The following is a 21,963-nucleotide window of genomic DNA, read 5'->3' as shown; positions in this document are numbered from 1 at the left end:
CCGGTGCCGGCGACAATTGCGAGAGGGTGAGCCAGGCTTGTAGAGCTCAACGGGACAGGGCAATCTTGCCGATGTCGCCGCCAGGACAGCTGCCTGCATTTGCGTGGTGCGGGCGTGTTCTTGTCTCTACAATCAGACTCAAAGTCAGGGGACCGGCAACCGTGACTCGTGTTGATTCTGACGGTCGGCTTGTCCAGTCCAGGCATGCATTGCTTGCGGCTCCCCCATGGTCTGGCAAAGGAGGATTGGCATGTGAAAGCACACCACCTGCAGCAGATGACGAGAGTGGCAGAGCGGGTCCCTACCTGTAGGTATCACCCTCTGAGAGCTTGCCGCTCAGGTCAGATGACACCCTGCTGGCCCGTCATCAGAGACAAGGTGAGCGCGGCAATCCAGACTGGCTTGCCTTTTGCCAGCTGGCGCTGCCATGAAGAGATCATCCATCGCTTGCACGCCAGGCATGGCGCCGGCCCGACCACGGTCCTGTGCTGGCATGTGAAAGCTGTCGCCTATGAGACTGCGAATGGCGCTCCGGCAGAAGTCCTTGGTCCCTGAAGATGGGATTCTCACACTGAGCGGCACAAGCCGTTGCATGTGACACGACGAGCAATGGGCGTGTTTGGTGCAGAAGGACTGCTGGCATTTATTGGCATGAGACCATCATTTGGAGATGGGCAATCGAAAGAAGAAATATCTGATGGATGCCAACAATGGCTGGCTCGACATCACGTCGCGTGAGATTGACCAGCTCGGGGCTGTCTTCCCGTCTCGCTGTGTATGAGATAGGGTGCGGTGCTTTGCTTGCCCCCGCAAGCTTGCGACAAAGCACAACGGCAGTTTCGAGGTTCTCTGCCGGAATGCCGTCTTGAAGATGGCGTTCTTTGGAGATGCCGCAGTCCTGCGCGATGTAAACGACGACGTTCGACGACACTGATGCGGGCCCTGCTGGTGAAGCATTTCACACCACAGAGCTGCCTGGTCATGTTGTGCAGGTGAGCGTGGTGTGACGTATGCGCAGTGCCCTCACTCACTCACCCACAGCTCGCCCCGCCGTGGGTCGCCGCTCCACAAACAAGGCAGGCAGGCATCTGGGGTCACTGAATGATCCGACATCCATTTCCAGCATCCCGAGATCCCTCGCCACATCCGGCCAGTGTCGAATACATTCTTGGTTTCGAGAGCAACAGCAAAAGGCGTCATGCGCCTGTCTACAATCTCCTCCTTCCAGCTCCTCGCTGCCTGCTCTTCTGCCCTCAGCGCCCGCAACCCCAAGCACGAGACATCCCTCAACAGCAACCTACACCAGCAGCCCCTCCATCTGCCCGCCATGTCACCTCCCAGCGGCTCCGATAACAACAACAATAACAACAACGACAATGACGTCCCCAAACCCCTGGTCCAGGGCAGCGTCATGCTCTCCGACGTCATGGGCCGCGACCGCAGCATGAACCTCTTTGCCGGCTTCGTGCGGGACATTGCCGCAATCAGCACGCGCCTCGACTCGGCGTCCCAGAACAGCACCGTCCTGGCGCCCCTCAACTCGGCCATCGACTCCCTCCCGCGGAAGCCCTGGGAGGACGCCGCCGACTACGACAGGCTCGGCGCCAGCGCGTACGAGGGCGGCGAAGGTAGGGACCGCGCGGAGCGCAACCTGCGGCGCTTCGTCGAGGCGCATGTCCTGCCGACGAGCCCCTGGCGCGAAGGGGAGAGGGTGCGGAGCCTGCTTTCTGCTGGTGGTAGCGGCGGCGGCGCAGACGACGAGGGCGGGTCTGGGGATAGGGAAGTCTGGTGGGAGACGCGAGATGGGAAAAGAGTGGTGAGTGACCTGATTTCCCCATTTCGCCATCGTTTTGCGCATTTTCAAGTGTGCCAGCGATCTTCATAAAGTTGCATGTGCGTTCGTCCTGTAGCCAGTCGTAGCACTGACATTCGATGGCACGCAGATTTTCCCCGACGAAATCGAGGTCTCAAGTATCTCCAGCAGGGTAGGCAACGGCGAGGTATGGATCATCAAAGGTGTGCGGAACTATGCAGAGCCGTGAAAAGCGAGTCGGGGTTTGATATCAAGCTTGAACAATACAATTTTTGGGGGGCGTGAATCCCTTCCACGGAGATAATCCCATGCGTTGTATCCTCGCAAACTGCGACACTATCTTTTGATGGCTCGTTCATCCACGTCCTTCGGCATCCTAATATTTGCGACACTGGACCAGAAAGGGCAGACATATTCTGGGGACAGCTCAACAACTACTGCAGCACTGACTCTCCTCTCCACTCGAGGAAATCATACGGCATACGGCGGTTCTTCTGTTCAGTTTTCCGCCATGATGTCGGCGTTGTCATGATTCGTCGCCCTCTCTTCGGGGTATCTCCAAACGCTTTCGCGGCTCGAGAGTCTCCCGGCAAAAGCTTTTGAAGCGCCGCCCTCACAGCTTCGCGGGAGTTGCCCCTCCTCCCTTGGTCTGGTGCTGTTTCCCGATCCCAGCCACTGGTGGTGCCGACGTCTCGCCACCGCGCCCTGCAGCCGTGCCATGTGTGGCACCACCCCGTTCCCCTGCTCTATGTGTGGTTGCGGTACTCGGACGACAGGCGTCGCTTGTTGGGGTTGATGCTGCTAATAGAGATGAGGATGAGGCGGAGGAGGTCGACGACGACGACGACGATGAGGACGGCGATTGGGACGTGTCGATGTGTGCAGTCGCCGGCAGAACCATCGCGGTGACCCCAGCCCAGGAGAAGCCCAGAAAGTCATCGGCCGCGAAAGCGTGTTGAGGCATGGTCTTCTTTCTCCCCAGATGTGGGCTTGGATGTGTGAGGTGATACAGAGGGCAAAAGGGCGCTGATCGATGCCTTGCTCTCCCTCTCCCTGATTAAACCACTTTTGCCCCGTACGAATGGACGATGGGTTGAGAGTCTCTGAATCCGATGATACTCTTTTTTAAGAAACGGTAGCCGTTTTGGTGATTGCTGTGTGTGTGTGTGGAAGGCAATGCGTCGGGGAGGTGCCGCCTTGTCTTTTCTATAAACGATGTGATCGTTCCAAGCCCAGTCTCGCACCACCCCGGACTTTTCCCACAGACTGGGGAAGCCAGGGATAGAGAGAGAGACAGACAGATACAGATAGAGAGCCTCGAGAACGTGAGGGGGCCAAACAACGAGCGAGGGGTCCCCCGGAATCAGAGACAATGATCTAGATAACTGCCTCGTCCTTTTTCCTACCCCTTCGCCTCCAGTCGTTGGCTGGTCCCAGTATGGGACGGGTAAAAGTGGCGTGCCGTTTGAAACCGTTGGGGCAAGGCAGGCAAAAAGCACGGGCGAGACAGAAGGTTTTCTTCGGGGGAGGCGTGGAATGTTCCGGACATCCGGGGGCACTACTTTACCAGATGTCTGGCATTTCAACGTTGTTGGGAGGTTTAGTGGTCAAGGGGCACAAAACGAGAGCCATTTAGACACGGAGGAAAGCATTAAGGGGTATCTTTTTCAATGTGTACATTTCTACATTAAGGTTAATCCCGATATCGTAGCAGTTAATAGACACACTACTCTGCCTCATCCCCAACGTGGCAACTCCCACTACTTCCTAATCCAGAGCGAGTGCCATTTTCCCATTTCTCGCCTTCTACAACGGCGGCGCATTGGGGTCCATCATGCACTGGTCAACACGCATCAGCTGCTTGCCCGTCGCCTTGGCGATCTGGATGAACTGGCGCAGGTAGCTGACGGTGCTGGGGTAAAGGTAGTGCATGACAACGAGGTTTCCGCCCTTGTTGACGTCGCGCTTGAAGGCGTCGAGCTGCTTCTCCGGCGTCGAGGTCTCGGCCCAAAGCCAGTCCTCGACATCGACGCTCCAGTTCATAATGTACGTGTCGGCAGTCCCGAGGACCTGCGTGAGGCGCTGGCGCATGCGGGCGCCTTCGTTGCCGAATGGCGGGCGGAAGTAGTTGGACTTTGTGTTGGCGCCGAAGGCGTCCTTCATGGCCTCGATGTCGTTGATGTACTCCCAGTCGATGGCCTCGTTGTCGGGCAGGCCTTCCATCTTGGGGTGCGTGTACGAGTGCAGGGCAATCTGGTGGCCCTGGCTGGCCATCTCGCGGTACACGTTGGTCAGGTTGGTGCTGGCGTCGTCGAGCGGGGCGCCGACGGTGAAGAAGGTGACCTTGATGTTCTCCTCCTTGATGATCTTCATGACCTCCTGGGAGAGCGCCGGGATGCCATCGTCAATGGCAAAGGCGAACGAGTTGGGCCGCTTGCATGCAAAGACAAGGTTGCCAGTGGGCAACTTGTTGGGAATTTTCCAGCCCGAGGGCACGCTCTGGACGATCTCGACCTTCTTGAGGACAGTCGAGGCCGTGGTGTAGAAGCCCTTGAATGCGAAGCCGACGGTACGGCTACGGTTGATGTTGAAGTGCTTAATGGGGATGTAGATGTCAGTGGCGGACGAATAGCGCGCGGCCTCGAGCGAGTCCCAAGTCTCGGGGTAGGGAGCAATGTTGGCGTTGCACTGCGAGTTGTGCTGCTGCATGGCAATGGTGAACTTGTTGCTGCCGCTGTAGACAACGTGGAGATACGAGTTGTCGTACATGGTCATATCCTTGCACGTGGCCGAGACCTGTGTGTAGAACGAGTAGTCCGAGTCGTCAGCCTTGAGAGTCAGCGATTGCGATCCCCAGGTCGTGCTCAGGCCATCATCGCCGCCGTGCCACATGCCCAGGGCGTTTGCATTCTGGTTGCCAAACTGATCAATGACGAGAGCGGCAGCAGTGCCGGCCGGCGCAGGGACTGTGCTGCTGGGAGCAGTGGCGGTCGTGGCAGGAGGTACAAACTCGCCAACTGTGTTGCCGCAGTAGAAGGCCATGGGTCCAAATGTGACGGCCTTGGTGAAGGCTGTGAAGAAGATTGTGGCAACCTTGGTCTTGTCGAGCGCGGAGAACTTTGAAAAGGGAATGCTGTACAGCTTCTCGGTGCCGTCAAAAGTCCAGCCCAGGTCGCGGGTTGTCTGAGATGCGAAGCTGGTGTCATCGCCACCGCAGGTGCTGGGAGAGCTGAGCTCGATGGTAAAGGTAGTGCCGGCAGGGGCCTTGATGCGCAATGAAATGCCACCATATCGGTTCTGGGTGTTCACGCACCCAGTCTTACTGTAAAAGTAGGAGTCGGTACCGGACGGGGTAAAGGTGACACGGTTGTTGTTGCTGACGGCGATGGACGACATGGTGCCATCGTCGCTGGTTGGGAGGATCAGAGAATTGTAGTATAGGAAGGTGAGGCGAGACTGTGACTCCCAGTCATCCACGACCAGGTTCGTACAGGTACCAGTCGGAGTGGGAGTGGGCGTAGGGGCTTTGGTGGTGGAAAGTGTCGTGGGCGTCCCACCACCACCGGAAGAGCAGACGAGATTGACGTTGCTCAGCTGGTACTGCGAACCAGTCTTGGAGAAGGTGGACCACACGAAGCCGGTGATGCCATTCAGGCTGGCGCCCGAGAAGGAGCTCAATGGGATGGTGATGGTCTGCTTAGAGCCAGTCAAGCCACTGACGGTGAACCAAGCACTGTTGTACGCGGTGTTTGAGCAAGCAGTCTTGGACTGGAGCTCCACGAGGAAGGAGGCATCTTTGGGGCCCGTCACGGAAAACTGCAAGGCGTTGTACCCGTTGCTACTGGCGGCCTGGCAGGGGATGGTCTCGTAGAAATAGGAAGAAGACTTGGGGTTGAAGGTGAGAGTGTTGGAAGAAGCCGAGATCGAGGTCATGCTCTGGTCATCACTCGTCCAGGACCCCAGGCTGTTGCTGTTGCTGGAGTATTTGGCAAAATTATCGATTAAGAGGTTGGCCGAACACGCAGCCTGGGCGGCTGTTGCGCTCAGCAGAGCGCCAACAAGGGTGCTCTTGAGGTTGAAGAACATGTTGAAGATGTGCGGACAAGCGAATGGAAATAAGCGAAAGTAAGTCGCCGCAGCAGCAGAGTACTGGGGCAAAGAGCGTGAACGAAGGACTCGCCGAGAACAGCAGGCGTACCAAGCAGCAGTGCCCAAAACTGCCAGGAGGAGGCCGTGGTTTGCTTTATAGGGCATGCAGAGGAGGGCTATACTGCATGGTGTTAAGCAACCCACGGACCGGAAATGGCGAGAGCATGCATGGCGAGCAGGGATCGAGCGGCTGCCCTGGGCTGGCCCACGAAGATCAGATCGCCCGCCAGGGTCTGCAGTTGAGCAATACGAGCCTGGGCGAGGTGACAAGGCGTCTCTCAGCTGCAGATGCCATGTAGTACTTGCTGGAGGTCCTGGTGGTCATCACCCCTGCTCGCCAGCGCGCAAAGAAGAAACGGCGAATGCACGACCATGCTGGCATGCCTCCACTGACGTCCTTTTGACTCGACTAACGAGCAAGCAGGGGAAGCAAGCATTTGCTCGCCACGGCTCAGCTCCCGAAAGCTAACTTAAACCACCCCTAGCGTGGTTGAGTGGGGGAAAAGACGGGGTCTAGGGCACTGCACCGTTGCCTCAAGTAAGCCACCCGCCCGACGGCCCAGCGCTGTTGTCGATATTCGGCCACGCTTCCAGTCCATACGTAGACAATATCACTACGCTTGCCCCTCAAGAAGCATGCTACGTCCGTACCCAAGACCAATAACCCCAGAGGCCAGAGGGTCGTTTACGCTCCCAATTCTGCATCGGAACGGACTGTTACTAATTATTGCAGGTCCAGTTAGGAGCCCAGCTGCGCCGGGTGGGCCGGGTCGCCATCAGCAAGGGGCTGTTGCGGTGATGCCAAGCCGTTGACTGTGAGGCCTGCGACAAAGGCGCCGGGGCTCTTCTCAGGGGAGCGTCTTGGCGGCGGCAGACGAGGCCAGAGCGCCAGCGACACCACAAGGTCAGCAGCAGACGAGGCAAGGTGCTCAATCATCTCGTCATGGTAATATGGCACAGTCGACCGTTGTGCGTCTCGAGGCAGAAGGCCGTCGGGGCAACCCAGCGGCGCTCCTCGCCGCCTCCTCCATGGTCAGACTGCAGAGATTGATTGCCAGTTGACACATGTCGCAGCTGAATGCAGGTTGCACATATTGCATGCCGACACGAGATGGGGCTGGCCTTGCTTTTTGGCCCCTGTCCATATGTCAGGTTGTTGTTGTTGTTGTTCCTCTTCTTCATTGGGTACTCAGCAGGACTGCCGACCGCCCTTTTCAAGTGCATGAATAGTAACAAGATCCAAAGCCAAAAGTTGAGACTTGACGAGTAAGACGAGGGGCAGGAGAAGGGCATTGCCTCGCCCAGCATCGTGCACAAGTAAGATGACAGATGAGATCAGGGTGCTTGGTGTGCTTTGCTTCAGGTGCGGATCCCGATCAGGACCAGGGCCCGGACCTCGAGCCATTGCTCGCTTGCCCGCGCACCATTGCAGCAACATGACGCCGTATCGGCGGGGGTTTCTTCCTTGACCACCACCCTTCGGTTTCTTCTATTTGTGTGGCAATGCTGCGAGCCGGGCTTGGCGGCTGCGAGCAGACCATTATGGTCTTGGGCCAACCCCGCATGATGCAGCAAGGCGCGAGGTGTCAGTCATGCCATGTTCGGATGGGGCGGGCCACGACGTGGACAGCGTGGCGCGGCGGAGCATCATGTAGGACGATCGAGGTTGTCATTGCAGCATGACCGGCGGGGTCCGCATGCGACATCACACAGGCCCAGCCTGTATGCCCGCCTGTCGCATCCGGACTGATGTTTTCCTTATGCTCCGGCTCCTGCTGATGGAGCGGCGAAGGGACGGCGGACGCAAAGGAGGTTATCCCGTCGCTGACGCGTGAGCCAAGACGAACCACTGCACCTTGAATCGTTGCTCATGGTGCAACTTCAAAGAAGCTGGCCATTTCCGAGGCTTTGGCCCGGTCGATTTTGGCACGCCTGCACAATCTTCATCGTCCAAGGTGATGTCGATCACGTCGTGTGAGCTGTAAGGACATTGAGACTTCGGTACATGTCTTCATTGGTTGTGGTGGGTTTCTGGCATTGATTGTAGAATGGCACAGCACGATTACAGTTGTGACAGAGAAGAAAGTGTGGTTCAAGAATGCAGCGTGTAGGGAAGAGTGGTGCTAACTCGACAAGTGCATTGAGCGCTTGCTTCGAGAAGCGTCAACAGACGAACACACAAAACATGGGCGTTCCTGGCCTGGTGGATAAGGCATGCCACTACTCCTCCGGATTTGTGGGGCCAGGCCAACGACATCTCCACCATCACCAACCAGGTGGCCGCACGACGACTCCCTGCTTGCGACTCAAGAAGACTACCACGCCGCAACAGTGAGCACAAGCTATCCCCACGGTGGCAACATTCTGCACTTCGGTCTTTGCATAGCTGTAAACCCCGAGTCCCCTGGCTGGCAGCATCTGGATGATGTTGTGCGCCTTCGCGACGCCAAGATAAGCTGCCATCCCACAATCACGACTCCTGACGCCGAGGACAGCAGCTGGCTGCTGTGACAAGCATGGACAAGATGGGTCAGTCAATCACAGTTGGCCGTCGGTCTAGATGACCGGCCACACGAGCGCTTATTTCTGGGTACCAAGAGCTGACTAGGCGCCAGACAATTCCGCACAGCCTCGCGACTCCCTGTCCTCTGTTTCCACGACCAGCCTCGTCTTCGACCGCATCGACGAACGCGAAAAGTTGAGCCGCAACAACAATCGAACCCACGACTTTGACGATGACGATCCACTAAAGGACGATGAGCAGGATGCCTTCCTCGGCGGGTCCGCCTCGGCGCGCGCTGGACGCGGCATGGATCACAAGCTGAAGCGCATCATTTTCATTTTGGCGGGTCTGCTATTGGCATCTTGGCTTGGTGGCCTCGCGACGTTCATTTCTTCCAAGTCTTACCAGAGCGCATCCTCTAAAGAGCACGATCCCGCAGCGACCAGCACAAAGGGTTCCGGCAAGAAGATTACCTTGGACCAGGTGCTATCGGGATACTGGCGGCCGAAGGCGCATTCGATCAGCTGGATTGCTGGCGCAAACGGCGAAGATGGTCTGTTGCTGGAGCAGGATGCGATGGGCAAGGACTATCTTGTTGTGGAGGATGTGCGGAAAATGGATGAGGAGAGCGCTGCGTCCAACCCAGGGGTGCTGTCATCACAGACGTTGATGAAGACCTCATGGTTCAGTGCTGCTGGTCGTCAGATGACCCCCGACGATGTTTGGCCAAGTCCTGATCTGAAGAAGGTCCTCATTGCCACGGACACAAAGCGTGTATGGCGCCATTCGTTCACCGCAATCTACTGGATATTCGATGTCGACACACAGACTGCCGAGCCTCTCGACTCGAAGACCCCCGAACTCAGGGTCCAGCTCGCACAGTGGAGCCCCGACAGCAAGTCTATATCGTACACGAGCGCGAACAACCTTTTCCTCCGCAAGGTTGAGAGCCAGCAGATCGTGCAAGTGACGACGGATGGAGGTCCCGAGTTCTTCTACGGCATTCCGGACTGGGTATACGAGGAAGAGGTCTTTGGCGACAACAGCGCGACGTGGTGGTCAACAAATGGCGATTTCCTTGCTTTCCTGCGGACCAATGAAACCCTGGTCCCCGAGTATCCTATCCAATTCTTCATCGACCGGCCTAGCGGGGAAGCGCCAGCTCCTGGGGAGGAGAGCTACCCCGAGGTTCAGCAGCTCAAGTATCCGAAGGCCGGTGCTCCAAACCCATTCGTTGATCTCCTCTTTTATGACGTCGCCAAAGGCGATATGTTTTCCGTCGAGATCGGCGGAGGTTTCAAGCCTGAGAACCTCCTCATCACCGATGTGCTGTGGGCAAATGGTCAAGTTCTCATCAAGGAAACGAATCGCGTCAGTGACGTGATGAGGGTTGTCCTCATTGATGTCACCGCTCGTACTGGCAAGACCGTGCGCACCATCGACATTGGCGCGATTGATGGCGGGTGGTTCGAGATCTCTCACGAAACAACCTTCATCCCTGCCGATCCCGACAATGGTCGTCCTCACGATGGCTATCTGGATGCCATTATCCATGAGGACGGTGACCATATTGCATACTACAGCCCCATGGACGCCGAGAAGCCAGTCATGCTGACCTCTGGCAAGTGGGAGGTCGACGGTGGGGCTCGGGCGGTTGATCTCAAGCAAAACCTGGTGTATTTTGTGGCTACCAAGGAGTCGGCTGTTCAAAGACATGTCTACAGCGTAAAACTGGATGGCTCGGATCTCAAGCCACTAACAGACACATCGAAAGAAGGCTATTATGGTGTGTCTTTCTCCGACAAGGCTGGCTATGCCTTGCTCACCTACCGTGGCCCCGGCATCCCTCAACAACGGGTCGTCAGCACGCCCAGCAATTCGGAGTCGTTCAACTACCTCATCGAGGACAACAGCGAGCTGGCCGACAGGGCCAAGAAGCACGAGCTCCCGCTCATCGATATTGGCACCATTGAGGTAGACGGCGTTCAGCTCAACTACAAGGAGCGCCGCCCGCCGCACTTCAACCCCAAGAAACAGTATCCAGTCCTGTTCCAGCAGTACTCGGGCCCGGGTTCGCAGAGCGTGGACAAGGGTTTCTCCGTGGACTACCAAGCCTTTGTCGCCGCAGGCCTTGGATATGTCGTGGTGACCGTCGACGGCCGCGGCACGGGTTTCATGGGCCGCAAGCATCGCGTCATCGTCCGGAAGCACCTTGGCCAATGGGAAGCGCACGACCAGATCGCCGCGGCCAAGATCTGGGCCGGCAAGAAGTACATTGACTCTTCGCGCGTGGCCATCTGGGGCTGGTCCTACGGAGGTTTCCAGACCCTCAAGACCCTCGAGACCGACGCCGGCCAGACATTCAAGTACGGCATGGCCGTCGCGCCGGTGACGGACTGGCGGTTCTACGACAGCATCTACACGGAGCGGTACATGCTCACGCCGCAGGACAACAGTGAGGGCTACGACGGCACCGCGATCAGCAACGTTACAGCGCTGTCCGAGAACGTCCGGTTTCTCATCATGCACGGCGTCGCCGACGACAACGTGCACATGCAGAGCACGCTGACGTTGTTGGACAAGCTCGACCTTGCGCGCGTCGAGAACTACGACCTGCACATGTTCCCGGACAGCAATCACGGCATCTACTTCCACAACGCGAACGTGATTGTCTATGATAGTACGTATTCCACTCGCCGTATCTCCCAATCCTTTGGGACCTTAGACACAGCCCCACTTCAGACTGCAGCTGGTGCACCCAGTTGCGTCTACTCCTGGTAAACTTGGCTAACATGACCGTAATTCGACAGAACTCACAAACTGGCTGATCAACGCCTTCAACGGGGAGTGGCTCAAGATCGCCAATGTCAAGCCCGCCACGGACGTGCGAGAGCGCGAGAAGCGGGCTGATTACGGGGTCGTAGTCAATGAGGGGAGATAATCTCACATGGGGATGGCTTCCCTCTGAATTCAGTCCATGCCAAACAATCTCGAAGCTTTTGGCTTGATTTCATTGTTATCCTCTCTTCTTTGGCTTTTCCTTCTGTTGTCGTTCGATTTTATAAGCGACTTGAGCGAGTTAATACAGGCATAAGTATATTCATAGACCAATGTGTTCGACATGTCAACATATTGACAACCCTAGCCGGGTTTGTGGTGCGGATGTCAAGTGGGACATACAAGTATTATTTGACAGGTAGTTTTGCCAACCCGTGATTCTTAATGTTTATCTGGCTGTCGAGCGAATATCACAGTATCCATGGCATGTTTCTCTCATGGTTGGCGGGCCCGTCTCGCGTATGCAGGGCCAAACCCAGGTTGGCTTCGGTTGATAAATTTTGTATGTGTAGGTGTACTTTGCTGAATACGCGAAGCCATGTCTCATGTTTTTCTCTTTTCATGTTGGGGTCTTTTCGCACCTCTGGAAACACACCTGAAAGTCCATCCAGCTTGGGAAATGGCAGGTTTGCTTTACACGCGTCGTAAATTGACCATGTATAGACGGAAAATAGCTTGCTTATTTATTATGATTCCTCCAGATAGAGGTGTCTTTCAGACCCCAATACTACCATAACTGAGACCACGCTCGAGAAATACGAAAGGTATGTTAACAACAGACTATCCACTCCTTGCTCGCTCGTTCTGCGCAGCGACTTTACATGAGGATAGCGGCGCCAATGAGACCGGCGGCGGCCATGACGGCACCGGCAGTGGCGCGGGGCGCGGCGGCAGGCGTCGCAGGAGGAGTGGTGGAAGCAGGAGTGGTGGGGGCGGTGTTGCTGCTGGTGGTGCTGGTGGTAGCACCTCCGGTCTTGGTGACGGAGGCGGAGGAGCTGCTGCCAGGGAAGCAGCTGCTGGCGGCCTGTTGGCCCATGGTGACGAGCGGCGCGAGGGACTCGAGGCCCGGGAGGTCGGAGCAGGCAGTGAGGACGGAGTTGATCTGCGAGCTGTCGGACGAGTACCAGCTGAGGATAACAGACTGGTAGCTCGAGTAGGCCGAGGTGAGCGTCGCGGGGACGGCCGGAATGGAGCAAAGGTCGGTCATGGTGGCCAGGGCGGTGGCCTCGGCCTCAAAGTAGGAGAGTAAGGGGGCGGTGGCGGTGGGGATGTTGCCCAGGATGCTGAGGACGTCTTGGGCGCAGCTGGCCATGTCGGAGCTGTCCTGGCGGGCGACAATGTCGCTGTCCATGCTGCCAATGCGGGCAAGGTTGCGGGCGTCGAGGGCGGCGGCAGTGGAAGCCAGGCCGGCAACAGCGAGGATGGAGAAGGTGGAGTGCATGATGGCGGTGGTTGTGGTGGTTATGAGGAGGAGGAGGACGAGAAGGAGAAGGCTTGATGGCTGGTGATGGCTATGAGGAATATTGTCTCGGGATGCTATGCTTCGGATGGTGTCTTTCGACCACAAACAGCAGACGGGCGCCATCGGTAGTCTCTTTATACAGGTTCAACGACCTGATCAGTCGTGCGAGGAGCTGGACCAGGGGCCGACGTCACAGCCTCGAAGGGTGGAACGGATGGAAGGGTGCCTTGCGAGGCTAGGAGCCGGGGATCTGCAACCCTGCGCAGCTCGACCGCGATGGTGGCTGGCATTGTGTGGTTCCATCCACTCTATCCCGGCCGGGCCAAGATGCCATACGGGCGGGCGCCCTCGATCCTTGTTGCTGGTGTTCCGCATATTGGCCGTGGTGCTTACACCAGCGGCCGAAGCAGCGGTCGTGGTGATGATCCTCTAGACTTAGCTGTACGTAGTCCATCCATCTGTCGATCAGTCAGCCTAGCTCAAGCCCAAAACGCAGCAGAGGTTAAATGAGAATGCCCAGGCTTACTCACACACACAAGAGAGCGAGGGTTCCTAGGCATTCATCAAATGATTGATGGCCTGGCGAGGCACAGCACGAGGGCAGGCTCCACTGCTGCCCAGCTGGCACTCAGGGGTCCTCGCAGCAGCAGCCAATCGGCGGGGAACTGATGGCTCTGGGGTGCATCATGGGAGGCGTGTCGGTGATGGGCAAGTGTGCCGCGTCGTCGGCACTGAGGTCCAAGGGAGCATGGTGACGAGAAGGAAGGATGCAGGACGGGGCCGGCGATCGATCTGCGATGGTGGCGGCTGATTCGTCCCTTAAACGGGACGCGCCTATTCATAGCGCTCCCGGGGTTCCTGTTGGCGGCAGGCCCTGCCAAGACAATCATTCTTGCACATCCGCATCATCCTCTCTCCTCCGCGTCCACCAAACCATCCAGCCATTGGCCCCCGTGCCGTCGCTGCCATCTCAACTCCGTCGTAAATCGAAACATGTGGCGGCTCCGCCAATGTAGCCAGCCCCCAGACCGTCCCAAGTCGGCACAGCCCCCATCGTCCCACACAACACCGCCGCGTCATGCTGTTCGGGTTGGCTCGCCATACGACGCACGCCTCATTCCACCCGTGGCTCCGTCCATCCCTTCCGGCATCTCCACTATCCATGCCGTGCCCCATATTCCAGTCTCGATCTCACTCCCAATGCTGCCCTATGCACATTGGCTTGGCACAGGGGCAAAAAATAAAGCTTCGAGGTCTGCTCCTTAATATGCACAACGAACGTCCCGTTTCTCAATCACGTTCCGTCTTTCCTCGGTTGCCCACAACGGCAGACCGGACCAGGCCGGCCCAGGCCCGTGGAAGTCGGCGTTGTTTCTCGTGGCATCATCTCCGTCTGTGGTCCTCGATTCCGCGAGAAGACCACATTCGCGAAAGACCCGAACCTTTCCCAACCGACAATTCGCCCTTGATCCAGGCCTGAAACTCTCAATTGACCTTTTAGGACCGAAAGCTACAGCCTGCTAGGTAGAAGGATCGTCTTCTTTATCTATTGATACCATGTCAGCAGCTCATAAGCGCAAGTGAACAAGGGCATAACCCGCCAACGACGACTTCCTCATACCATCATCTAAATCTTGCCCCCAATTCCTCCCATCCTCGGGGGACGGAGAAGGACAAAAACTCCCACCACTGCTCTTCCCGACGCCACCTAACGCCAACTGTTCCTCGAGCCTAATATACGTATAAGTGCACAGCAGACATCCCTCTGAATTCGATAGCGCTGACTCGTCAATCTCTCTCGACAACATCACTGCTTCACCGTCTCGCACGACCGCCGCATACATAACACTTAAGTTTTTCGAGTGAATTCTTATATCAAAAGATCATTGGGTATCTTGCATATGGCCATCCAGGGTCCGACCTCACATTTGTCTCTTTCTCCTTCTCGTCTCACCACTGAAGACGGGACTCCTCCTCTCATGTGTTCAGCTTCATGCACGGTACAGACCGATCGTTCAACAACGCTACATGTCGACTGCACGTCCAACTCCCCGGTCTTGCTCTTCGCTACTCGCTCTGGGATTAAGCGGACCTTCCTCAAAAAAGAATGGCAGCACCGACGGCGCCCGCGGCAGCCATGACGGCACCGGCGGTAGCGCGAGGTGCGGCGGCCGGTTTAGCCGTGGTGGGGGCTCCGAAGCCGCAGCTGGCGCTGGCCGCATCGAGCGCGTCAAGCGCGTCGCCGAGGAGGGAGACGGCGAAGATGGTGGAGCACTCGCTGACGAGAGAGTCGGCTGCGGAGCTCGAGGCCGAGTACCAGCTGGTGATGGCGGCCGTGTAGCTGGAGAACGCCGAGGTCAGGGGTGCCGGGACGCTGGGTGTCGCGCAGGCGTCGACGGTGGTGGCGGTCTCGGCTACCACGTCCTGGTCTGCAAGCCACGAGGAGAGGGCGCCGGTGGGTGTGGGCAGCCCGGAGGCGACTGAGATGAAGGCCTTGGTGCAGCTGGCGCGGTCGGCGCGCTGACCGTCGTCCACGGTTGTCGCCACGGCGCCCACCTGGGCGAAGGCATGGGCGGCGTCGAGGGCGGCCCCCGTCGAGGCGAGGCCGGCCACGGCCATGATGAACGAGACGTTGATAGAGCGCATGGCGACAGTACGGGGTGTTTGCCACGTGAGTGTTTGGGATGATCTGTTCATGCCAGCGGGCCTGCCATATCGAGGAGAGATCTCAAGTATTTATACCTCTGAGAATCTACTCGTCTGCTGGGTTCGCCAAGAACTCATGGCCAGCCAGACCGCCAACCCCGACCAACATAGTCTGGAATATCGTCAGAACGTTGGTTGCTGCCTGGGATGAGAGGTCCCATTCGGCGCTGACATGGCGCCAGGGACAAAACAGGGGCCCATGGGGGCCGCGGCCGGCAGCTAGTCAGAGGCATTGAGGCATTTGAGGCTCATAGGGCTGTGGACTCCTCTCCCCGGTTGAGTCAATTCTCTGCGGGCGCGCAAAAGGGCAAGGGGGGGACCCTGGACAAAACCCTGGACGAAAATGCATTTTACCTGCCGGTGCCTGCCGACAGACTTTCAAAATTGGAACTTTGCTCGGAGGCACCTGCCTTTTCTGGGGCCCAATCTGCGCGGACAACAAGCATATTCAGACCAACAACAACCAACAACCAACAACCAACAACCAACAAGAAAAACCCACTTTCTGACAAGGCGATGACTCGCAATATGCCCTTTGCGGCCCGCACCCGGAGTCACGAGAGAGTCCAGTCCAACAAGCCAGCACACCGACATTGGGCCAGACTAGAGCGAGCATCGGAGTGAGAGCAGCACCTCTCTTCCTGTCAACCGAATAATAATAATAATAATTCGTATGGTACCTCTTGTCTTGGCATTGGACATTGGACATTGGACATTGGACATTGGACATTTGAGACAGTCTCCAGGCGGCTTATACAGAGATTCGTGCCTTTTCTTTGAAGTCTGTCATCTGCGGATGAGGCCACGGCCGGCTCTAGAACTACCTGCACAAGGGTGAAGAAAATTCAAGATGGCATAAAGAGAGATATAGTTACCTCGTGCGTTGTTCTTGTTGACCTCGTGTCGTGTTTGATCTCGTGTCGTGTTTGACCTCGTGTCGTATTCCCCACACACTCCCAGTGTATTCTTGGGGATATCTCTCCTCCCCCTTCTCCAGTTTCGATGTCCGCGGTGTTGTTGTTGTTGTTGTCGAGGATCCATCCCTCTCTAGCCATAACCGCAGCCGTATACACACATATGCAGATACAGGTGCACATCAAGACGTCAGATGCGTAGGCATTGGGATACATGCCAAGCGCGTCGGGGGCAAAAAGACGGCAAGAATCAGTCTACATTGCTCATCTCGGCAGAATCACGTCCGACTGCACGCGCCAAACCACAGATGGGATGCAAGTTTCGAGTATATACATTGCCCGGAATCACGAAACCAAAAGTTTAGAACGGTTAGCAACGCCCTGGATCACTGGGACATACTGAACACAAACGAAAACCATTATGAGCATATGTTGATTGTTTCTCGGCACAGTATAAGCAGCGCCGTACCTGTCCAGTGAAATGACGCCAGGTACCCCCAAAAAGATATCCGAGCCTCGTATTATACAGCCGTGCTCGCCGTTGCCGCTCTCCACACACACACACATGTACACATCTAGACCAGCTTCAGCCTCTTTGCCGCAAAGTAACACATGACGCCGAACACGAGCAGGCCCGCCGTGATGAGGAAGAACCAGCCCAGATAGCCCTCGTCGTCCTGGCCGGGGACCCACACGTTCATACCCCAGAGGCCCGTGATGATGTTCATCGGCAGCACAATGGTGCCCAGCACCGTGAGCTTGTTCAGCCCGTCGGCGGTGGCCTCCTGCCGCTCGCCCATGCGGATGTTGATTTGCGCAATGTAGTTGGCGTGACACCGCGCCAGGATCACGTCGTAGTGGCTCAGGTTGCCCGTCATCGTGACAATGTGGTCCTGGATATCGCCCAGGTACATGCCAATGTCGGACCGGGGTGCGACCTGCCACTTCTCGTTGCACCGCTTCGCAAAGCCTTTGATGACGTCGGCCTTCGTGCCTAGCAGGCGGTACAGCCGCATCACCTTCTTGCGGCATGCTCCGACCCGGTGCAAGAGATGGCCTTCAGGCGCGGCTTCTGGTGATGATTTCTCATTGTCCTCCTTGTCCTTGCCGGACGCGTCCATGGCTTCAGGGATCGAGTGCAGCTTCAAGATGGCATCGTCAATGTCGTCCACCTCATCCTCGATATTCTGGATCAGGGGGATATAAACATCCGTGACATCGTCGATGATGCCGTATCCGATCCAGTCCGCGTCAATCCGCACGTAGTCCTTCAAGAACCGTATTCGCCGTCGGACATTGGCAGGGTGAGGTGTCGGGTTCCAGTGGAATGAAATGACGCCCTCTCGGAAGACCACAATGTACATCATCAGAGGCTCCATGAAATTGTCCGACTTGGAGTCCTGGTCAAATGACTGATACGTGATAAAGTAGTAGTTGCGGAACAGCTCTACCTTCTCGCGCTCCTCCTGCAGCCAAATATCTTCGGTGGTCAAAGGGTGAATGCCAAAGGCCTTGGAGAGAAGCTCCAGCTCCCGCTGCGTGGGAGAAAAACAATCCAACCACCACACAGGCCGCTCGCCGTACCGCAACTGCTTCTCGACTTTCGCCGACGGCAGCCTTGTCTCGGCCTCGTTGGCTTCGACGATGGGCGACTTCGACCGCGAAGGCGTCGCCATACCTGAGCCATGGCCGTTGCTCGAGTTCCCATTCGAGGGCCCTGTGCGAGGAGCTGGCTGAGGAGAAATGTTTGCGTCCGCCCGCTTATCTGAGAGTTGTTGGGCGATCGAGCTTGCGCGTGTGTTGACCTTCGAAAGTGCCTCGCCGTTCTTAGTGCCGGCGGCAGATCCTTGAGTCGGCCATTCGTCGTCTTCAGTGTCGTCTTCACTGGATTCAGACAAGACTGGCGGATCGGGCAGAAACAGCTCCTTAAAACCGAGTTCGGCCTGGGGCAGTTCCGAAATTGTCTGGCTGTGGATCGTGTCCTCAAACTCAATGTTGAAGTACGTAAAGCGGTATGGCGCCTCCTCCTCGGCAGTGAACCAACGCTTGCCATTTGCGGGCCGGAGCCTGCCTTCGATCAGTTGGGGCTCGGCAATCTTCTTAACGCGTCGATTGCTCTCGGATCGGCTCTCTTTCTCGAGTGTCGAGAAGTCCTCGAGCAGCTCGAGGTCGGGCCACTTCTGTCGGCGCCGACGGCGCGTTCTTTGCGATGACACGTCCCTATCAATATTTGGGTCAAACTCGCCAAGTTCCGACATTGTCTCCTGCGGCATGCAGACGTCGTCCTGCTGCGCGAGCGCCACAGTATGTCTCCGCTCCAGCGATCCTTTATTTAGCACAAAAGTCTCGTCAGACTCGGCTCCGGGCATGCTGTTGCGGCGTGATCTGTGGTCGTCCGAATCGTCGTCATGCATCATGACATCTCTGAAGCCGCCCATGGGGTCGGTCGCATCCAGTGTCGGGGACCCGGGCACCGATGGAGGATAGTTGACGTTCCAAGGCTCTGTTGGCGTCCGGGGAGCTATAGCCTGGAGGCCGCTGGATCTACTAGAGCCTCGGCGTTGTCTTTGCTTGCTCGCATCGGGCTTCCGGCTTGGGTTGGCTCCTCCATAGCCGGCAAGATCGTTTTCACCTGTGACAGAGGTGCCCAATAACGGGACACGCTCGCTGGCGGCATTCTCGTCGGGGAAGTAGTTTGTGCCCGTTCGCGCTCGGCCGGGGGTCTGATAAGGACTACCGATCATTGTCGAGGCCCGCCGAGGCCGCCGAAAGCCCTGATCACGGTAATCTGCACGGTGGTCGAGGAGTGCCTCGCTCTCGAGGCTTGTGTTGCTGGTGTTGACTTGCAAGTAGAAGCTATCGGAGGCCGTCTGACCCTCGACGAGCCCGTGCTGACTGTTGAGGCCTTCGGGACGGCTGACGATGGACTTGCGCCGAGAGGACTTGTGCTTGCGGCCGGCACGGTGCTTCTTCTTCTTGTTGGATGATGATGACGGTTGCTGGGCCGGATTCGTCGACGAGCCAGAGCCGGGGACGGTATCGGCCGCGGTCGTGCGTGGAGAAACGTCTGGTGGATTAGAGGTCGCAGGGCGCACGGATGGCATCGACATGTTGGGCGATGACTGGTCGGCGGCGCCGAGGCTGCAGGCGGAAGGGTGGATCTGCAAGGGCGAGAGGACGGCGCGGCTGCACAGCGATCGCAAGTTGGCACGCAGCGGCGGCGCTGGGCGATTGGGTTGCAAAGAGGACAAGCTTGACGCGGCAGGTTTTTACTGTCTGCTTGGCGAGCAGGACGAGAAGCTTGGACAGGCGTCGAGGCCAGTGCTAGTGCGGAGAGCGCAAGCAACAGTGGCAGTGTCACGTCCCAGGCTCTCAGCCGAGCGTCAGGGATCCGCTCGTGGTGTCCGACAGTGGGTGTGGTGTTTGAGCCGAGTCAATCGGCCTGCGTGGCTGCGCGGCAGCAATGCGTCTGTGTGAGCAGAGGGTCGGTCGATTGCAATCGCTGACCGAGGATGAAGCGTCCTGGTGTAGCCGGCCAGCGCGCACGAGTGCTGTGAGGAGATGGAGAAAAGAGTGGGAAGCATGCGTGGAGGAAGCTGGGTGCTGCAGATGCTGGGCCTGAGCCAAGAGTGGCTCCTCCAGAGCGTGGTGATGTCAGTACGAACCACCCCAAGAAGCCCCCACCCACAGCGGAGACACACTCCCACTCGGCCGTTTTAATCAGAGGGCCCATGCCCAGCAATCACGAACCTGCCGGTGATGAGTAGAGCTAAAGCTGCCGCCGCGTGGGACTCCAGTTACCCCAGGCCGCCGTAAACGGCGAACCGGCACGCGACCACACAGGTTCTGTCCCGGCACGCCGACTACCATTTCCACGGCTTCGCAGCCTTCACCTGTCGAGTTGCCGTAGTTCATGCCATCGGTACCAACTTTGCAAGGTAGCACTAACCCTGGCAAGCGGGTGTTGCAAAGTCTTGTTGCGCTTGAGACTCGTGTGCAGTGAGGCAGGTACGCCTTTGGGACTGGATCACTCCGACCAGACGCCGCACGTGGCCCGCACCTCCCCCCGCATCCAGGTCGGTTCCGTCTTTGGATGGTATAACGGGCGGCTGAATGGTCTCGCGAGGCCTGGGCCCGACCCGGTAGCCACAATTGCAGATCAGGACTCACCTACAGCAAAGTCGAGAAGCAGCCCTGTCAAGATCCAAGATCAGCAGCCACTGCGGACCCCCACGAGCACCAAGCCTGGAATAAAGCCCCTGCCAACATCCCTGCTGTAGCCACCGCCGAGAACGAATGGTTTCCCTTGCGGCTCTGACGCTAGGCTACATCAGCCAGCAACACTGTGGAGCGTGTCAAAGCTGGAGACAAAAATGCCAAGCTGTGAGGCTCCCGTGTAAGTGGCATGGGTTCCAAAGTATTATGACTTTTGTGTGTCACTTCAACACAACGGTCGGCACCTTGCCCGATTCGGCCAAAATCTCCAGGTTTGTCTCTATTTGATGGGGCAATGCGTCGACAATAGTCGAGACTTGTGGGTCACCAACGCGGCATCTAGTTGATCATTGCACCTGCAATTGCTTGTACTTACCTTATGGTAGTTTACATATATGATTAATATCCAGAGGTATATTCCCACATACTCTGCCCACAGTATATTCCTGGATATATCAATTCCGAAAACACATTACGAGTCAAGCTGGTCAGAGGCTCTTTGTCACTGGACATGTTCCCCTTCGGCCATGCGTACTCTTCTTGCACGCCTTGCTCTCTGGTGACCCTTCATGGTTACATCATTAGTGTTCTCTTATATTGCTCCATTTTGTTTGACCTCGCCTGGTGTCGTCGGTTGCCCTTCTGGTGCGCCGGTTTTTTGGAAAATGGTTGATGTTACATACAGCGGATTCGGAAGGGGGACCGATAGTGGACAAAGATCGTGCCAGATCAAAGGGCCTGTGTCTCAATGTCTGCATCTGAGAATGCAAAGTCAGCATTCCTGCTGAAAGAATTTTAAGAGGAAGAGGCCAGAAAGGAGCGGCAGTGTTTTGGCTTACATCTGACCTGGCGGGGGTAGCGGCGCTCGATAATGGCAGCCACGGCCAGTCCGATTTGGATGGCGCCAATGACAATCGTACACGCCAGTTCTTCGGACATGGTAGTAGTAGTGTGATGCAGGTGTTTTAAGGACGGTGGTACGCGTAGGGTGGTGTTGAGATTGAGACGACCAGGTAAATTTAAAGACGATATTGTGGCAACGACTGATAAATGGCGATTGCCCGCTCTTACTGAATGGCCAAGTTGATCCAAGTCAAGTCCAAGTCTTGAGACGTGGGTTTGCATCTGAACTTATCTACAGTCTTGAATCCTACGCAGTACCGGTTGTGCGAACATGGTAGGGCGTCACTGAACCAATGAACGCCTTCCGACTGTGGTGTACCTGGGTATGGTGTCAGGTACCAGGATGCCAGCCAATGAACGCCTTGGAGTGCCCGAGTGGTGCGGCTGTGCAGCGTGCCAAGTATCAGTATGCGTGCCCGGAGTACCATACGCTAACTCCTTTCGATGCTGGCCAGCCCGT

At 57.1% G+C, this 21,963-nt stretch overlaps 6 protein-coding genes across 6 annotated transcripts; 2 read left to right on the top strand and 4 right to left on the bottom strand.

The window, feature by feature from the left end:
- Window positions 1–1,327: 1,327 nt before the first annotated feature.
- Window positions 1,328–2,042, top strand: B0I36DRAFT_364562 (uncharacterized protein; the record flags this gene model as incomplete). The annotated part of the gene is made up of 2 exons (XM_046158985.1): window positions 1,328–1,816; window positions 1,944–2,042. The coding sequence occupies 2 exons, from the start codon at window positions 1,328–1,330 to the stop codon at window positions 2,040–2,042; spliced, it is 588 nt and encodes a 195-aa protein (XP_046010149.1).
- Window positions 2,043–3,459: 1,417 nt separating this feature from the next.
- B0I36DRAFT_326923 (glycosyl hydrolase) lies at window positions 3,460–6,006 on the bottom strand. The gene has a single exon (XM_046154403.1). The coding sequence runs from the start codon at window positions 5,897–5,899 to the stop codon at window positions 3,620–3,622; it is 2,280 nt and encodes a 759-aa protein (XP_046010148.1). The 5' UTR covers window positions 5,900–6,006; the 3' UTR covers window positions 3,460–3,619.
- A 2,472-nt stretch (window positions 6,007–8,478) lies between these two features.
- On the top strand, window positions 8,479–11,406 carry B0I36DRAFT_364560 (dipeptidyl peptidase IV N-terminal region-domain-containing protein; the record flags this gene model as incomplete). The annotated part of the gene is made up of 3 exons (XM_046158984.1): window positions 8,479–8,491; window positions 8,578–11,145; window positions 11,276–11,406. The coding sequence occupies 3 exons, from the start codon at window positions 8,479–8,481 to the stop codon at window positions 11,404–11,406; spliced, it is 2,712 nt and encodes a 903-aa protein (XP_046010147.1).
- A 714-nt stretch (window positions 11,407–12,120) lies between these two features.
- B0I36DRAFT_364559 (uncharacterized protein) lies at window positions 12,121–12,744 on the bottom strand (the record flags this gene model as incomplete). Its single annotated transcript, XM_046158983.1, has 1 exon — window positions 12,121–12,744. One exon carries the CDS (start codon window positions 12,742–12,744, stop codon window positions 12,121–12,123), a length of 624 nt encoding a protein of 207 aa, XP_046010146.1.
- A 1,991-nt stretch (window positions 12,745–14,735) lies between these two features.
- Window positions 14,736–15,690, bottom strand: B0I36DRAFT_137551 (uncharacterized protein). Its single transcript, XM_046148315.1, has one exon. The coding sequence runs from the start codon at window positions 15,460–15,462 to the stop codon at window positions 14,863–14,865; it is 600 nt and encodes a 199-aa protein (XP_046010145.1). The 5' UTR covers window positions 15,463–15,690; the 3' UTR covers window positions 14,736–14,862.
- A 1,114-nt stretch (window positions 15,691–16,804) lies between these two features.
- Window positions 16,805–19,946, bottom strand: B0I36DRAFT_326920 (uncharacterized protein). The gene has a single exon (XM_046154402.1). The coding sequence runs from the start codon at window positions 19,493–19,495 to the stop codon at window positions 16,961–16,963; it is 2,535 nt and encodes an 844-aa protein (XP_046010144.1). The 5' UTR covers window positions 19,496–19,946; the 3' UTR covers window positions 16,805–16,960.
- Window positions 19,947–21,963: the final 2,017 nt, after the last annotated feature.

Source organism: Microdochium trichocladiopsis, assembly GCF_020744255.1.
Source record: "Microdochium trichocladiopsis strain MPI-CAGE-CH-0230 chromosome Unknown B0I36scaffold_7, whole genome shotgun sequence".
In the NCBI taxonomy this organism is placed as follows: domain Eukaryota; kingdom Fungi; phylum Ascomycota; class Sordariomycetes; order Xylariales; family Microdochiaceae; genus Microdochium; species Microdochium trichocladiopsis.
This window is presented reverse-complemented; position numbering and strand designations above follow the sequence as displayed.